This window comes from Pseudopipra pipra, chromosome 3 (genome assembly GCF_036250125.1).
Source record: "Pseudopipra pipra isolate bDixPip1 chromosome 3, bDixPip1.hap1, whole genome shotgun sequence".
Taxonomy (NCBI): domain Eukaryota; kingdom Metazoa; phylum Chordata; class Aves; order Passeriformes; family Pipridae; genus Pseudopipra; species Pseudopipra pipra.
Window position 1 is genome coordinate 96321960 of NC_087551.1, and position 17443 is coordinate 96339402.

Consider the following 17443-nt stretch of genomic DNA (forward strand, 5'->3'; position numbering starts at 1 on the left):
CCCACTTCCTATATATTCGGCCTCTAAAGTACTCTCAACAATGATCTTACTTGCCTTGTCTTGAAGAGAGCATTGATAGTAACAGAATGGCCTGACAATCCTAAGACAGGAGTTTAATTCAGAGATGGACAGAAATGCTTCCTTACTGAATAACCTTCACAAGCATTTTTAGCACTCTAATTTTCTTCTGAAATCAACAGTTACAAATGGAGGGGAATGCTGGTGAAAGTCTGTCCTTGAGTCAAAGAAATATAGAACTTTTTAATGTGAAGGCGGAAAAAGTCTTGGGACATTCCTCTTCCTCCAGGCCACAGACACTGCATAGACCATCACCTAGTATGATATTTAGAAAATCAGTGGTGATCCAAAAAATAGAGAAACAATCATTAAGATCAAAATAAATTTTTATTTTTACTTGTACTAAATTTGTTATGATAGAAGGGTGTTCTTGATCTCTCTTTGCGGTACGGGGTCTTTGGTTTTTTAAGGGTTTGATCTGGTTTTTTACATTTGGTACAATATTTTTCATCATTATAAGTAGTTTTGTTCAGATGTCTTATTTTATTGGTGGTGTTCACTTAATTTTGCATTGTGATCATATTTTGTCAATTTTATGATGGCCTGAATAAAATAAAAGCATTTATGAATAGTCTGAAATGTGTCAGTGCTGATTGTGAAACCAAAACTGACTATTGGCCTTTTTTATCTTTATCATTTTTGAGAATAAAGACCAGTTTCTTCATGATGAAGTGTCATCTTCAGTGTCACATCTTGCAACAAAGGTAAATAGCTGTTCTTTCAAAGTATAACATTTTGTATATATTTCAGTCACTGTATGCTAGTTACCAGTTTTTCATGGACATCTGATTAAGGAGGATATTTATATACTTCATTGATGATTTTATAATTATGTATGATCCTTGGTCATGGGGTTCTCATTGAAGTAATATTAGTAGTGCAGTATTAGTTGGAAAGCTGCCTTATTTTCTTTCATTAATGGGGAAGGAAAGGTATCTTAATTTTTTTTTCTTCCACATGATAGATATTAGAGCACAAAATGAAAATAAGAAGACACAGGAATAACTGAAGTCTAAAGAAGCACTAAAATCTAGCTGCAACTGCCAAAGACAAGAAAATTAGAAGAGATCTCTGTTACTTATTCCATTATATGTAGCTCAGCTGCCTCTATGACCACAAGAGGTTAAGAATTTTATTCCATATCTCTTTCAGGAAAGAGAAGTAGGCATGCAAGTTAATTTTTTTTTTACCTTGATATGTGTCCAAGAATCTTCTTTAATGTTTTAAAAATACATTAGTGGAAGATGAAAGAACTGGAAGTTATTATGATATGCTAGAGCTTGTTTTGAAATTCCATAGGTATAGAGAAAAGTATTTTAAAATAGGTTCATTAGCGTAACAGGATACTTTACATTAATATGTATAAACTGAACATCTGTCTCTGTTACTTCTTTTTGTTCTACTTCAGATGCAGCATGATTTTCATTGAAAATAGTAGTTAGATTGTATTATACCTTTTCCTAGCCTTTTGAAAAAATATAATTTTTTAATGAAAACATATAATGCCATATATTTTATACCAGATGGTAAATGTTTAGGGAGAGACTCCTAAAACTGTTTTATATTGAAACTTTTTTGCTCCTTCTTTCAGGAAGGCTTGATAAGTGTGTGCTTTGACTTAAAAAAAATCCCAACAAATATGTCACCAGGCAAACTACGGAGCTTCAGTACTTTTTGTTTTAAAATAAAACCCTCTTGTCTTAAAAATGTATTCACAAGAAAGCACCTTATCCTTATCTTCTCTTTCTGAAAGCGATTCTGTATTTTATTTGCTTGTTTTGTTGTCTTAGAAGCACTCATTACAGTGATACTCGAGAAGTTTTAAAATCTTTAATACGTTAATAAAAGGCTGATGAATTACATGTGTGGCCTTTTTGGTATGCTCATATCATGAATAAAATAGTTTCCGTGTTGAAGCATTATGGTGAAGAACAACAAAGTTCTGGAAGAAGAAGGTAGTGGATAAAAAATGTACCTGCTTTGTAGAGAAACAGCCTTCCTGGTCTCTTAATGCCTGAATTTTAAGTCAGTGCTGATGCCTATTTGCAGAGGAAAGCCTTTGACCTAGGTTTGAGGTTTAAAGTAGGAGCTAGTCCTAATGGCTACAGATGGAGTTGGAAAACAGTCTTAGATCCTGCTGTTGCAGGAGGCTGCCCACTGAGCAGTGAGGACAGGCTAATTGCAATGCTGAATTTCTCTAGTTCCCTCTCAACAGCTCTCTTGAAAGGCAGGTATAGCTGATTAAAAAGCCTTGTGACATCTGAAAGTGAGGAACTGTGAACCCTCTAGTGGTGCTCTGCAAAATGCAGAAATCTGGAACTTGTGTTCACACTGTGCCTGGACATATGACTTAAAGAGCAAATCATGAGGAGCAGCTGAGGGAGCTGGGGGTGTTTAGCCTGGGGAAAAGGAGGTTCAAAGGAGACCTCATGACTCTCTACAACTACTTCAAAGGAGGTTGTAGCCATGTGGAGGTTGGCCTCTTCTCCCAGGCATTAGTAATAGGACAAGAGGAAGTGGCCTCAAGCTGCACCCGGAGAGGTTCGGATTGGACATCAGGAAGCGTGGCTAAGCATTGGAACGAGCTGCCCAGGGAGGGTGGTGGAGTCACCATCCCTGGAAGTGTTCAAGAAATCACTGGACATGGAAATTAGTGCTATGGTTTATTTGACATAGTGGTGTTCAGTCAACGCTGGACTTGATGATCTGGGAGGTCTTTTCCAAACTTAATGATTCTATGATTTGGCCTCTGCAAAACTAATCTTGGGGGGGTCTCACCTATGTGCTGAGCTTCTGAGTTAAAAGTACAGCAGAGACTTCATCTACAGTTGGTTTTAGGCCAGATTTTGAAAAGAGATCAAGAGTTTTGAGTAACAAAATAGATCATGTTTGAAACCATCTAAGGAACCTGAATGTGCACAAATCCATGGAACCTGATGAGATACATCTGTGGGTCCTGAGGTGGAGGTAGTGGCTAAGTCACTATCCATCATTCTTGAGAAGTTGTGGCAGTCTGGGGAAGTTCCCACTGACTGGAAAAGAGGAAGTATAACTCTCAGTTTAAGAAAGGGAAATAAAGAAGACCAAGGAATTGTAGGCTGGTCACTGTCAACCCTGATGGGGCTAGATCCTGGAGTTTCATTTTTTGCATAGAGTAACTGCTGATCTGCACACCACAGGCTGGCTGACTTGAAACACACCTCTTCCCCTCCTGCCACCCAGTGCTTTAATATCTGTAAGACAAATTTGGAGAGGAGTGTTTTTTTACATTTCTCTTATTTGGCTTCTTGTATGTTATGAATGGGTTTCCTATAATGTGGGAACAACACTTTAGTACAAACTGATTTATTTTTTTTTATTGTTAAACACTTAGTTGTAACTTTATTGAACTGTAAGGTACTTATACAGAAAATTCCATCTCTAGCTTTTTTATTTTAGGTTCTTTTTTTTTTCAAGGGGAGGAGTGAGGGGAGCTGTAGAACAAACAATTGTTTCTCCTCAGTCAAGGTCAAGAGGAAAATCTGTTCCTTTTGTTTGTATTTATAAAAAAAATTTGCAAGCATTTTGTAGAGTGCCTCTACTTTGCTGGAGAGTTTTGATTCACCAGTTGTCAATCCTCTGTGAAAATACTTGTGAAGGTCTGCTAAAACATTGCCCAAATATAAATTTCTGTAAATCTCATTTTGTACCTGCTGAGCAGTGACTTTTTAGGGATTAGCTGCTTAACTACACAATGGCATTGAACATGCTGATTCTCACCGCAGGTATACAGCAAGAATCCCTTGTAATTGCTCTTTTTGGTTGCTAAGACTGTCATGTGGCTTGTTCTAGCCTGCAGAGAATGACTTCTGTGCTCCAGAGCCCTGCTGGCCAGGCAGTTGGGAAGTAGAAAAGTCTTAACAGGAATATATTGAAAGTACGGGTACCCACTCATAGTGCAGTCAGAGTAATATTCAAACATACTTGAATTTCTTGTTTTGAACTGTAAACTGCTTGTCTTGTACATCTAACCCGGTGTCCCAAATCTTGTTATTCTTTGAATTGATTGAATTCTGTGTGAATAAGATGTTCACATACATTAAACTCATCCATCTGATGCCTGAGTTTACCTGTTTTCAGTTAAATTTACACAATTGTCCTCTTTAGTATGTGTTCATCTATATCTGCATACTTTTTGTGTAATTTACTTTTAAAAATTACTTTAAGACCTGAACTACTTATTTAGTTTATACCCAGCTGTTAGCATTCCTGGTTTGTTGCATTTTAGCCCAATTTTTCATGAACCTTCTTGCCCTCTAGCAGAGTTCTAATTATCAACTGTTTATCTTTCACAGTAAAATTAACTGAAGTGTCTTCTTTGTGATGCTTTACTGTTTCCCAGTGGATTCTTTGATTGTTCATTTATTACTCATTGCTTGTTTACCTATTATGAGATGAAGAATCATTTAAACATCAGAATTTGTTGATGTGGTGAAAAATGGTGTCCTTAAACTAATTTTTGGTAATAATACTTATCAATTTTGTAGAAGACTTCCAATTTAAGAGGACCTGTTCCATTCTGGGGCATTTTATAAAGTTAACTATCAGTAAACATTTGCTCCCTGTTTTATCTAAAGAAAGAAAAATTGTAGTCAACATATACAATTTATGTACAGTTGATTCACTTGAATCAATACAGGTAACAAAACAGAAGCCTTACTGTGAAGATTGAGTTTACAGAGTGAAGCTTAGGGGGCGAGTTTGGGGAAGCCATACTGTATGTACAAAGCTGTATGTATGGAAGAAAGTTGATAGATGACTGCAATTTTCAGAGGGTGCTTCAGCTGTTATAATAGTTGCTGCTGCAAAAAAAGGTGCTTTTGCCCCTAAATTCCACGTGCTTTGGAGACATCTTTTAATGAGCTGATTCATAGCATTAACCTAAAAGACTGTAAAAAATGAGTGATTTAGATTTCTGCTGGCTTAGTGAGTTGAACTGGTTTTCCACAGCATCACACAGGCAATGGACTGGGTTGACCCTTTTCAGCAGCAGTGTCTGATGAACCAGATTTGTCACCTTGTGAGACTTTTCTCTGGGAATCTGTCTGACAGATGGGCACTGATACTGAAGCATTGGCAAAGCAGAGGGGAGGGGACTGGGGGAGAGAAACGGCAGACAGTTTGAGTAGGGATACAGACTGCATCCTTTACATGATGTTCTAGAAGTGACTGCTTGTACTCTCAGTTTCAGATGATACTCTAATTAAAGACATCTTTCTCATGGGGGAAAAAAGAGTACTTCATTAGCTGGAGTTTCCTCTGCTGAAGGAAAAGAATCTGTGCTCTGGCTTGAGCACTTCAGATGCCTGTTGGGACAGATGATGGTGATGGCTTTCAGTAGTCTGCCACTTTTTACATTTCAGGTGACTGCACAGGGGATTTCTGCAAAGGCTTTCACAACCTAAAGTGGAAGATATGGGAGAAACTTTATTAATTGCTGTTCTGATAGGCATACTCTGTGCTGTCATAGCCAAACTGGTATGAGACCAGTCTGTATTCTTACTTCAGAAAACACTGAAATGGCATCTTGAGAAGTTTCTTTTTTGTTTTTCATTGACATATTTGAAACATAGTAGACTGTGGCATCCAACCTGGTTTCTAAAGCTTTTAACTTTCTAACATCTGATGTTACAATTGTAGTCCTTAATAGTGCTATCTTTTTTTAGCAATCCCATAAGCATTTCACTGATTTTTTTTTTTTACTACAGTTTTGACTGTACACCTGGTTCTATTCCAGTGGTATCAGTTAACTTTGATTTTCAAAGATGAACTTCTCCAAACTCAAGAATAGCCCAGCTTAGCAAGCAGAGAAAGAAGTGAAGGTGGCAGGAGGCATGAACAAGATGTTCCTGAAAAACCTCAAGCATAAAGGGGAAGCATACAAGAGGTGGAAGCAGGGTCAAGTGACCTGAGGAGAATATGAGCATGCAGGGATGGGGTTAGGAAGGGTTAAACCTACCAAGAGTTAAATCTGGTGAGAAAAATGAAGAGCAACAAGAAAGGCTTTTGCATGTACACCAGCAACAGAGAGAGTGTAGAGAGTCTGACTCTTCTCAGGGTGCTTAGTGAATGGGCAAGAGGCAATGGGCGCAAACTGAAATAAAAGAAATATAATTTAAACGTAAGAAAAAAATGTTTTCACCATGAGGGCAGTCAAACCCTGGAACAGATTACCCCAGGAGGTTGTGGATTCTCCAGCTGTGGAGATATTCAAAACCTGGCTGTACATGATCCTTGGCAATCTGCTGAAGCTGACCCTGTTTTGAGCAGTGTGGTTGCACCGGATGGTCTCCAGAGGTCCCTTCCAGCTGTAAAAGCTGTGTGATTCTGTGAACTCTGGATGTTGAGTTATTTCTTTTTCCACTGACACATGGAAAAATACTTTAAAGGTTTGAGAATATAAGCTACTTAGTTACATTTATAAACCTTTTTGAAAATTTTTTAGTAGTACACTTTTGAGTTTTGTGTAGACAATTACATCATAAAAATGAGATACAGAGCTTCACAAGAGGATTGATGCTTTAAGACCATATCAGTACTGTGTTTTCATACTTTGCATAACTTCAATAGTTTTACATAAAATATGTCTCCAGTGTGGTGAGGAGTCAGCTTACTGAAGTGTCATCTTGCTTACTGACCTTCCTTTGACATCCATTGCAAGGAAGTCAATTGTTCTGGGATCTGGGTCGTTTTCCAGGTGCTCTGTTAAATTGTAAGAAATTCCCAGCTGATTCAGAGAGTGGCCCATGTATTCTGGCAGGCTGTCTGTGCCTGTGGCAACAGGAGATGGTGTTCAGGGAGAACATAACTTGGCTAGTGTCTAGGGCCTTTACCCCTAACATCAAGAATCATTGTTTTGAGTATTAGAGGGTGCATCTCTCTAAATAGGGGGTATTGATTTATGGATCTCCTTTCTGAATTTGTGATGGTTCCCAGGATTTTTGGCTATACAGCTGCTGAATGTCAAACTGATGGTTCCAGAGAATGCTGACTTCAAGATCTCCTTCCTGAGCTGTACCTGCCAGCAGATGCAGCTGTAACTGTTCCAGCTGCATTGGTGGTGGCACTTGTCAGTAGGTTTAAAGTCATTAAAGAACTTGGGAAAGATATACAGAAATGCAGCAGGCTATCCTGAGGGATTTCTTTAGTATGTGACAGCTACATGACAGCAGTAGTCAAAAAACAGAATTGTGGTCTTAAAAACAGTTCAGTAGTTACAAAGAAGCTTCTGAAAGTATGAAATAAGTATTTGACCTCCTCCTTTGCTAAGGTTTAAATTCTTCAGTATGCTGCCACTGAGAAGACAATCAAGATTGAGCTGTTGACTCCTGTTCAGTTGGGAGAAAAGATGTGTCAGGAGGTCAGTGGTGGTGCAGGCAGGTGTAGAAGAGGAGGCTTAGGTGTTGCAGGCAGAGGTTCTGGTTTTTCTCTTGCGTTTATGTGGTTTCTTTCAGCCTAGTCTGTTTAATGTATAGTAGGCTTTTGCAATTACTTTTATCACATACTGGCAAAATATGGTCTACTTGGACATTAGTACTCTTATGTAGATTATCCTGGCAGTGTTTCCTTTGGAAACATCAAATAAGTAAGTGCTGGAAATATATCTTAAATGTTTTGTGTACATTTCTCCTAAGGCCTAGTTGAGAGAAGAATAAATTAGTTACAATCTGCTACATGGTTATTAGCCTTGTTTGTACCTACCAAATGCCATGGATATGAAAATATTGAAGGAATGTGTACATAGACAGTGATTTACATACAGGTAGAAAGAGTGCAAAGCTTTTACCTGAAGACCTGCACATGCCATCTGATTGACACTGAATAGAACTTTTCTCATAATTGTTCTTAAAGTTATGTGTAAATCAGAATTGGACTAATGAAATTAAATTTTAAAAAATCTAGTTAAAAAATATGGAAAGCTTTGGGCTGGATATTGGTACTTTTGTTTTTTTGGCTATAGGATTGCTTGAGTATCTAAACAGGGTAGCAAAGGTTGGCATTCTTTGGTGGAGTATGTATGATGTTCTAGATTAAAGAAGGTGTATGTATAGGTATATCCTTTTTTTTTACATTGAACCTATGCATATAAATGCTTCTCTCCAAGTAGTCTTTCATCAATGTTGTTCTTTAAAGGTACATATAATTTGAGTTAACCCAGTTCTAAGTATTAAATTGCTATCTGAAAACTGGTAACGAGGTAGGTTTATTTTTTCTTAATCATCAAATTTATTAGGTGGAAATGGCTTGATGAAACATCATTAATGAAAAAAACCAAACATATACAAATTACGTCACTGAGATATATTTGCGTCTTTTTCCAATTTAAAGGGCAGTGAGAGTTTTTAAGTGCAACAAACGTAGTGAATTTGCCTATGGTAGCAAAGGTTCCTCCCAAAAAGGCATGAAATAGCAGAGTTAAATCTGGTGAGATTTAACTCTGATAAGAGTTAAAGATAACAGAAGATGATAGAATCACAGAATGGTTTTGGTTGGGAGAGACCTTAAAGTTCATCTAGTTACAACCCTCCTGCCCTGGGAGTGACACGTTCCACTAGATCAGGTTGCTGGTCAAAGCCCCATCCAACCTCGCTTTGAATGATTCCAGGGATGGGGCATCCACACCTTCTTTGGGCAACCTGTGCCAGTGCCTCGTGGCTCTCACAGTAAAGAATTTCTTCCTAATATTTAATCTAAACCTACCCTCCTTCAGCTTAAGGCCGTTCCTCCTTGTCCTCTCTCTACATGCCCTTATCAAAAGTCCCTCTTTGGTTTTTTTATAGCCCCCCTTTAGGTACTGGAGGTATTCTAAGGTCTCCCTGGAACCTTCTCTTTTCTATGCTGAACAGCCCTAGCTCTCTTAACCTGTATTCATGGCAGAGGTGCTCCAGCCCTCTGAGCATCTTTGTGGCCTCCTCTGGACCTGTTCCAGTAGGTTCATATCCTTATTATGTCGAGGGCCCCAGAGCTGGGCACAGCACTCCAGGTGGGGTCTCATGAGAGCAGAGTAGAGGAGGAGAATCACCTCCCCTGACCTGCTGGCCACGCTGCTTTTGATACAGCCCGGGATGCCGTTGGCTTTTTGAGTTGCCAGCACACATTGCCAAGTCATGTTGAGCTTGCTGTCATCCAACACCCCTGAGTCCTTCTCAAGGCTGTTCACAATCCGTTCTCCACCCATCCTGTATTTGTGATTAGGATTGCCCCACCCAGCTGCAGGACCTTGCACTTGGCCTTGTTGAACTTCGTGAGGTTCACACGGGCCCACCTCTGTCCTGTCAAGGTCCCTCTGAATGACATCCCTTCCCTCCAGCGTGTCAATTACACCACACCTGGTGTCATCCACAAACTTGCTGAGAGTGCACTCAATCCCCCTGTTCATGTCCCTGACAAAGATATTAAACAGTGCCAGTCCCAGTACCAAGCCCTGAGGAATGTCACTCATCACTGGTCTCCTCTTGGACGTTGGGCCGTTGACTGCGACTCTTTGAGTGCAAACATCCAGTCAATTCCTTATCCACTGAGTGATTCATCCATCAGATCCATGTGTCTCCAGTTTAGAGACAAGAATATTGTGCAGGACTGTGTCAAATGCTTTGCTGAAATCTGTAGAGGACACCATTTGCTCTCCCCTCAGCCAGCACTGCTATAACCCAGTCATAGAAGGCCATCAGATTTGAAAGGCAGAATTTGCCCCTAGTGAAGCCATATTGGCTGTCACCAATTCCCTCCTTATTTTCCATGTGCTGTAGCATACTTTCCATGAGGATCTGCTTCATGATCTTGGTGGGCAAAGAGGTGAGACTGACTGGCCTGTAGTTCCCCAGTCTTCCTTATTTCTGTTTTTTAAAATTGGAGGTTATATTTCCCCTTTTCCACTCAGTGGGAACTTCAGTGGACTGACACAACTTTTCAAATATGATGAATAGTGTCTTAGCAACTTCCTCTGCCAGTTCCCTCAGGACCTACGGACTCAAGGAAGATGAAGGATATTTTTAACCTATGAAAAGCTAAGTGCTTTCTCAAGTTTTTCTGTCTTTTAATTTTTTGTTTTATTTTGTTTTGTTTTGTTCTTTCTTGTTTTAAAATGGATTACTTCCTTCAACAGTCGACTTCCTGAAATTCTTCCTTTTTGTGGAAGTTTGTTGTGGACGAAGTACTGTGCAGTGAGAGGAAGCCCAGTCAGAGTAACAAATCCTCATGTGAAACTTTTTAGAGAATTTACTTGAACAACTAAAACAAGTAAGAGTATTAGGCCTTCATTGACTAAAATTGAATGCTTAGACCATCATTTGCACCACAGAAGCATTAAATGTTGAGTACTGCTTGAAGAGGCTGATAGTTAAACACGAGGATTTTGAATAGCAAGGTATCTGAAGGTATCATCTGCAGCTTGCCTGGTTTTATTTTATGCTACATATTTTTATGTAGTATCTACATATTTTTAACTTAATTAAAAATAAAAGTGTATGTTTAAATTAAACATGAGGGTTTGCTTATTATAAGCTTTATTAATTTTATTGTCAGAGTGGGAAACAATATATGTAGAAGCTGTTGTTTTATTTTATGAAGCCATGAGGAATGCTGTGGTTTACAGTAAGATTAGGCATGGATGTAGGAAGAGGTGAGTTGTGGTGAACCTGGCTCTTGTGTACCAGGTCTGTCCCTATCCCATAAACAAGAGCTTGAAACTGCTCTGGGCTTGCTCAGCCTTCCCTTTTCAGAGTTCTCCAGTGCTTTGCCCATAGCTGGATCCATGTTTGTATCTTTCCAAAGTGACACTGAGGCTAGGCTAGACCTTCCTCCTGATCCTGAAACAGACCTGCTATGCCTCTGAGTTGGAGTAGATGAAGCAGTTCAGATGTGAGTAGGGAAGGTGGGTGAGAAGTGAAAGCATAGGACACAGTAAAACAGGAGAACAAGGTATGGAAATACTCCATGACTAGCATGTGGTAACAAGGGTGCTGTGTTACTCCTGTAAGTGGTAGAGCCTGTGCGTTTCTGAAAGGTGAGAAGTTGGCAGTACCAGTATTTTCCTGTCTGATTTTTGTGCTCAACTGGTAGGTGACATCTTACATGTTTTAAGGCCTATGTGGACATACCAGTTAAACTATAATCAATTAAAACCTAAATGGCAAATTGATACTAATTTGCACCTCTGAGTTCTGCAAAAAGGATGAAGCAAGATGAAGCATAATAATAGGTGATGAATTAGCCTTTGCTTGTGTTGACAACTATTTCAATGTAATCAAGTAACACTGACTGACTGGCACTACCATTCTTACTGGACTCTGTGAGGAAGAACAGCGGCTTTCAAATTCTGTGCGTGCATTTTTTATAAGAATGCTATCAAAGTAAAAATAACCTATACCTCTTTATTTCACACTGGGGAGAGAGGTTCAAACCTTTAATAAAGTTGAAAAAGTAATTTATGCTGCATGCTTAACGGTCACAGGAAATGTAGGGAACACGCTGTAGTGCACTAGTGTCACATGTTACATGTCACTGGTGAGCTAATGCTCTTACCCTTTTTGCTTGCACGCCCAGAAGCTGTAGTTTTGGGGTTAAATCTTAAGAGTTTCATAATTCATGTGGCTGTCCTGTCTGTTGTGACCCCTTCTAGCAGTGACAGTTTATTTCATTTCTGTCTACTGAAGCTCTTTAGACTGTCTTCGAAGCTTCCTAGATTCCCTTCTTACCGTGATATACTAAAATGGAGCCAAGCAGCTCCTGCCGGCAGAACATTCAGTAGCCCAGCTGTACTCACTGACATCACAAAATCATCAATGTTTTATATTCTCTTCTTAGCAGGAAGGAGCTCTTGCTGCAGTAACCCAACCAGCTCTGTTCCAAAGCATGACCATTCTCTGCAGCTGTACCAAGCCACTGTGCTCCCAGCAGCACCACATGGAGACAGGAGATAGGGCTGCTGCTGCCCATCAGCCACCCAGAGCCAGCAGTGGCAGTCGTACTCTGTGCTTGTAGGTCTGATTCACATTTATGAGAATGTTTACTTCTCTATATAGGTTCAAGGTGCCAGTTTCCGGGGTTGGAAGGAAGTGACGTCTATGTTCAATAAAGATGATGAACAGCAATTGCTAGCAGGATGCAAGTCTCCAAAATCCAAAGGGTAAGTAAAACCAAGTGGTCTATCTGCTATTAAAATGCACTCACTGTAACAGAAAATAGCTGTGCAAGGTAATGAAGGTAGACACTGAGAACAGTAGTGTTCAACTCCTGGAAGTCAAATCAGCAAAGAAAGGTTTAGGTGCATTTCAGAGTTATGTGTATGTTAGGCTTACAATGAATAAGGCATGCTGTATTTGGAAAGGACAGATGTTATTAACATTTTTAGGTTTGTCAGGAAGAAAAGGGAATTTAGCCACATAATAATATTTTTACTGTAGAAAAGGAGTAAAGGCTTCTGAGTAAAAGGGTCATTCTTACCCTCTGTCTTTCCTCTTAAAGATTAATTATGGTTGAGTTTACAAATTCCTTTTTTTACATGCCCTACTTTCTCTTTTGAAGTCTTACTACACCTAAAAAGGTTAAGTGGGGTAGCTATACTAGGATCTGCAAGTCTTCCTTGTCGGAGCTGAGGTGGTTACTTGGCGCAGTTCTGCTGCTGACATGATTGGAGCTGTTCTCTGAACAGAACAGATCCCTTCCCAGAACAGACTATTTTGCTGTTACAAATATATGTAGGTTTTACCTTCGTGTGCTACCTAACTACACTGGGTACAAACCAAGTGTGCCACATATCAGTAGATCTGTTCCAGCCAAATATTAACTTTGATAAGACTTTCTGTAATATGCTTTGTTTCCAGTTTACTTTGAAATATATGTGTTTCAGAATGCAAGGGTATATACCTGCATGTAGGGGGTGTTTGCATATAAATAAACAACATAGAATATAAAAGCATATATTTCCATTTCCATTTGAGCCTGTTCAATAAAACTTTACAAAAGTTCCCAGCTATCTGTGTACACTTTTACGGGTGTTACTAAGATGCTAGGCTCCTCTAATGATGTTTGCAATTGATGCTGAATATAAGAATCAAGTAACACAGTGAAGAGAGCAAAAGTATTTAAACAGAGTTACCACAGATGTGGAAAGCTATTTTGGTATTATTATGAAAACTGCCTGTTTTTTAAGTATAGGATATTTTTCTTTAACTGTATACCACAATTTTTACTTTACTTTTAAAGAAAAATGGAACTTTTCAAGTGCACTGCTTACGAAATACAAGAAAAGTGTTTGGAATATGTGACTGGTTTTAGCATGATGAAAATTCTGAGTAATCATAAATTCAAAATTCAGTAAAGGAAAAGTAACTTTAAAGGTATTGATTGAGTTGCTTCTATTTAAATATTTTTTTGTTTTGGTTTGTTTTTTGTTTATTTGTTTTGTACTGTTTTTTTGTTAAAAGTCCTAAATAGTTATAATGCATCCTAAAATACTTGGTACATTTCCAAAGGCAGTTCTGTGTAATTCACCCCTGGGGGGTGTTGGTGGGGGTGATGGTATGTATGTAAGTTCTTTTATAATAGGAAATGACCATACTCAGTCCTCCTCTGATTTATCACTGCAAGATTCTGCTGTGTTTAGGCTTACATGCATATGATGGTGTTTTTCCTGAGGTTGACAGTAATGGATGATTAGACAACTCATTAGCATCCCTGACTGTAAAATATATAAATTAATTGAATGCTTATTAATAACTACTACACACATTGTAAAATGAAGAAATTTATCACTGCACTGTTGTTTTTTTGTAGAACAAATCTAAAATTAAAGGAAGAGATGAAGTCTGAAAAGAAGCCAGGTTTTTGGGACAGTTTGGTGATAAAGCAGAATGTTCCACCTAGGAAACCAGATGAGATTGAGGGATGGGAACCACCACAGATTAGCACTGCTGACTCTACCAGCAATGCAGCAACTCCTTTAAGTGACTATGCAGCCTGGTCAGGCTGGGAAGATGAAACCAAAGGCTCCACAAAATACACAAACCTGGCCAGCTCAGGAAACAGTTCCCGGTGGAGTATCAAATCAGCTGGAAAGCTGGTTAGTATTAGACGTCAAAGCAAAGGTAACCTTACTGACAACTGGGAAGAGCTAGAATGATACTGGTAACGTGAAATACTTTATAGATAAGAAGAGAAAGATTCCATAATTTACTCATATGTTTAAACCAAAATCAAATCTGCTCGATCTTGCACCTTTATACAGTACTTTGTTTTATTCAGATTGTTACAAATTTTTGCTCACCTGATAGTAAATTTTCTTATTACATTGTTAAATAGCTATGTTTTCCACTCTGAAAAAAAAGTAGAGAATCTATTTTGTGCCTATATTTCACATTCAGACTTTGCAGTATGTTGGATTGTTGGTTTTACCAAAAAAAAAGTAATTCCTTAGTGAATGTATACACTGGTTGTAAATTTGACTGCCTTATGTAGGAAGTTCCACTAGCTCGAGTCCTGTTTCTTTTCTGATGTTTGAGGGTCACTCAAAATTTTGGTTTTGATGCTGTCCCTTTTTAACCAAGAATACTGACCTGTCACTTGCAGGGAGAATGCTTGTACTTAGTAGACTGTTTTCCAAATCTTCAGCCTCAGCATATGCTTCAGCTTGTGCACACAAGATGCTTACTGTCACAATGTGCTATACTGTGTATGAAGTGGGGAAAATACTATTCTAATGTAGTTCCTTCCATTAGAATATTGTCACCAATAGTCAGGTCAAATGGGTCTTCCAGGATTTGGGGGGGATTTTGGTGGGTTTTTTTCCTGTTTGTTTGGGGGGGGAGTGAGCATTTGGGTTTTTTCCTGGTTTGTTTGTTTTGGGGTTTTTTGTTTGTTTTTGGTTTGGTTTGGGGGTTTTTTTGTGTTGGTTTTTGGTGGGGTTTTTGGGGTTTTTTGGGGTGTTTTTGGTTTGGTTTTTGCCTTTTTTTTTAATATTGAATTATTTTTTTTTGACAATTCTAAGTTTTTCAGTTTTTAAGATGCATGTTATGCCAAAAATAAAAATGATTGAAAATTTGGGAAGCGGCAGTGAGTAGAGCATAAGATGATCTTGATATTCTGGGGGGATATTGAATCTGGATCTAGGTATAAGTTGCTTCTTATGGAAGGGCATATGTTCTCATTTTTTTACAGTAGCTGATCCTTGTTCTAGACACAACTTTTTTGTTTTTTGCTGTGTTGTTCTTTCCCCCCCACCCCATAAGCAATGACCGAATTATACTCTGGCATTTTCAGGGTAGCAGAGTAACTGAGCCATTGCAAGTGTGTGCATACACACAACTTCTGAAGCATTTTTGTTATAAAGCTCCGCTTTATTAGCTACTGATATTTTGATTTTTTTGGTAAAAGTAGGTGAAGCGTTAAACTTGAGATTTGAAATGTATATATGACTAATAAAAGTGCCTCTTTTTAGCTTATTGTCTCTCATTAGCGGTGCAGCTGATGCCAGATCCAAAGTTGGTTTCTATTTTGTTTATATGATCCACATAAATGCTACTTTAACATTCATGGGTAAAAATCAAACCAAAAGTTTCATAGGAAATGAACAGTAGGCCTTTTCTCTCCTGATTGTTCAACTGAACTGTAAACTTGACTGCCTAGTGATATGGCCAGTACAGCTGGAAGATCAAGCTAGCATGTCAGAGAAAATCAGCATTTTTACGAGAAAGTATATGCCTTTATATAAGAGATGTCTTGTAAATATATTTTTGCAAGAAGCTTATGCTGATGGAAAGGGATGATGCCATTTTTTTCTAAGCTTGTACCTTGTTTCTGTTACTGCCACATTACTCCTTCCTTAGCTCTCTCTTTCTCCTCCCTCCAATTCATGTAGAGTTTTCTGGCTTACAGTTCCTACATAGCTATTTTTTGGAGATTCCTGCTGAGATGTGCCTGAAGGGAAACTGTAACAAAATGGTTTGGGTTGTTTTTTTTTTTTTTTCCTGCTATTAATAGGATATTAAAAGACATTGTTCTTAAGTTTATATAAAAGAACATTGATTTTTTCTGCTACAAAACCGGATCTTGCAACAACTGGCAAATATATTTGTAAAACTGGCATTAGTTATTGAAAAAATACTAATAGGGAAAAGGTTAGCATTTATATTGCATCATTTAGTCTGTGAGTAAACTCTGTATTTGCCTTGGGCAAATACATACACTGAGGTTAATTATAGGAAAGAGTTAGTATTCTTGGGTAAAGTATGCTGCATTTTATAGTTTATGGAATACCCTTTAAGGCATGAGCTAGTATTTAGTTTGGTTGTTGGTGCTGACTTAAAAGAACAGAAAAAGATCTGTTAGCAGCTCTTAAAGATGGGCTGAGAACTTTTAATTTCACTCCTGAAGAAACTATTTATACTGTGACCAGTAAAGATTTTGCCTTGCACATTATACTGTCAAGTGCCTGTTTCTCACCTTGATGACGTGTTTGATGCACAGCTTAACTGCAACCTTTTTCAATTTGTTTTTAGATGTATGATAAAGAATATGCTCACAAATCTGAAGCCTGTTATAAAACAAAATTGCATCCAAGTGGGAAATTGAGATATGTAAAATTTCAGTTTCATTCCTAGTGATGAAAGTTTTGGTGTGCTTTTTAAGTGATATTTCCTCAGAAATAACCATTCTAAGGATCAATGTTATCAAATTTAATATAATTTATTGTTATGGTTTAATAATCTATTTGTCTGTTAAGAACTCACGGTGTGAGCTTTCCTTCTCTTATGTTTATAAATGTGTCTGAATTTTCAGAATGGGGTCCTTTCTTCTTTTACCTTCATTAGATGCTTAACTACATTATACATTTATGGGCTTAAGCTATCCACAGCTCCATATGTGGAATAAATGTAGAATATGTTCCTTAAAATTTGTTTTGAAATTGCATTTCAAATTGTGTGACATGGTTTAGAAGAAGGTAGCTTTAAGATTGTACGATAAGATTGCACAAAATAAAATATAGTTTATATTGCTTTCTCGTAGCCAATCTGCATGATTGTTGGCGTGGTTTTAATGGGAATTAAAAGCTTCGTGTGGCTGTTACTAGTCACTTAACTGAGCAAAGTTCTTTCTGAGTATTTTTATTTATTAGCATCATTTGCAAAAAAAGAAAAGTAGTATTTTCCATATGAATAAAGATTTAGTTTGAACTGAAATGCCTCGTTCTCTGACATTTTTTTGGTTCCATTTTATTTGTCATGTGAGTTTGTTTCCATCTGTGTGGACGTTACTTGTATCATTGTAGAGGGTGGCCAAGGAAGTGACAGTGATGTTTGTCCAAACTCTGTGAATCATGCCATCTCGG

At 38.1% G+C, this 17443-nt stretch overlaps 1 protein-coding gene across 2 annotated transcripts in view; it reads left to right on the forward strand.

Annotated features, from left to right (window-relative positions):
* Window positions 1–17294, forward strand: part of TDRP (testis development related protein) — a 29118-nt gene extending 11824 nt beyond the window's left edge. The window contains exons 2-4 of one of the 2 annotated variants that reach the window (XM_064650425.1): window positions 723–782; window positions 12141–12244; window positions 13894–17294. In XM_064650425.1, the coding sequence (XP_064506495.1) occupies window positions 723–782; window positions 12141–12244; window positions 13894–14239 (510 nt within the window). In that variant the 3' untranslated portion in view covers window positions 14240–17294. The remainder of the gene's footprint in view (window positions 1–722; window positions 783–12140; window positions 12245–13893) is intronic. The other variant, XM_064650426.1, reaches the window with a different exon arrangement.
* The last annotated feature ends 149 nt before the right edge of the window (window positions 17295–17443 follow it).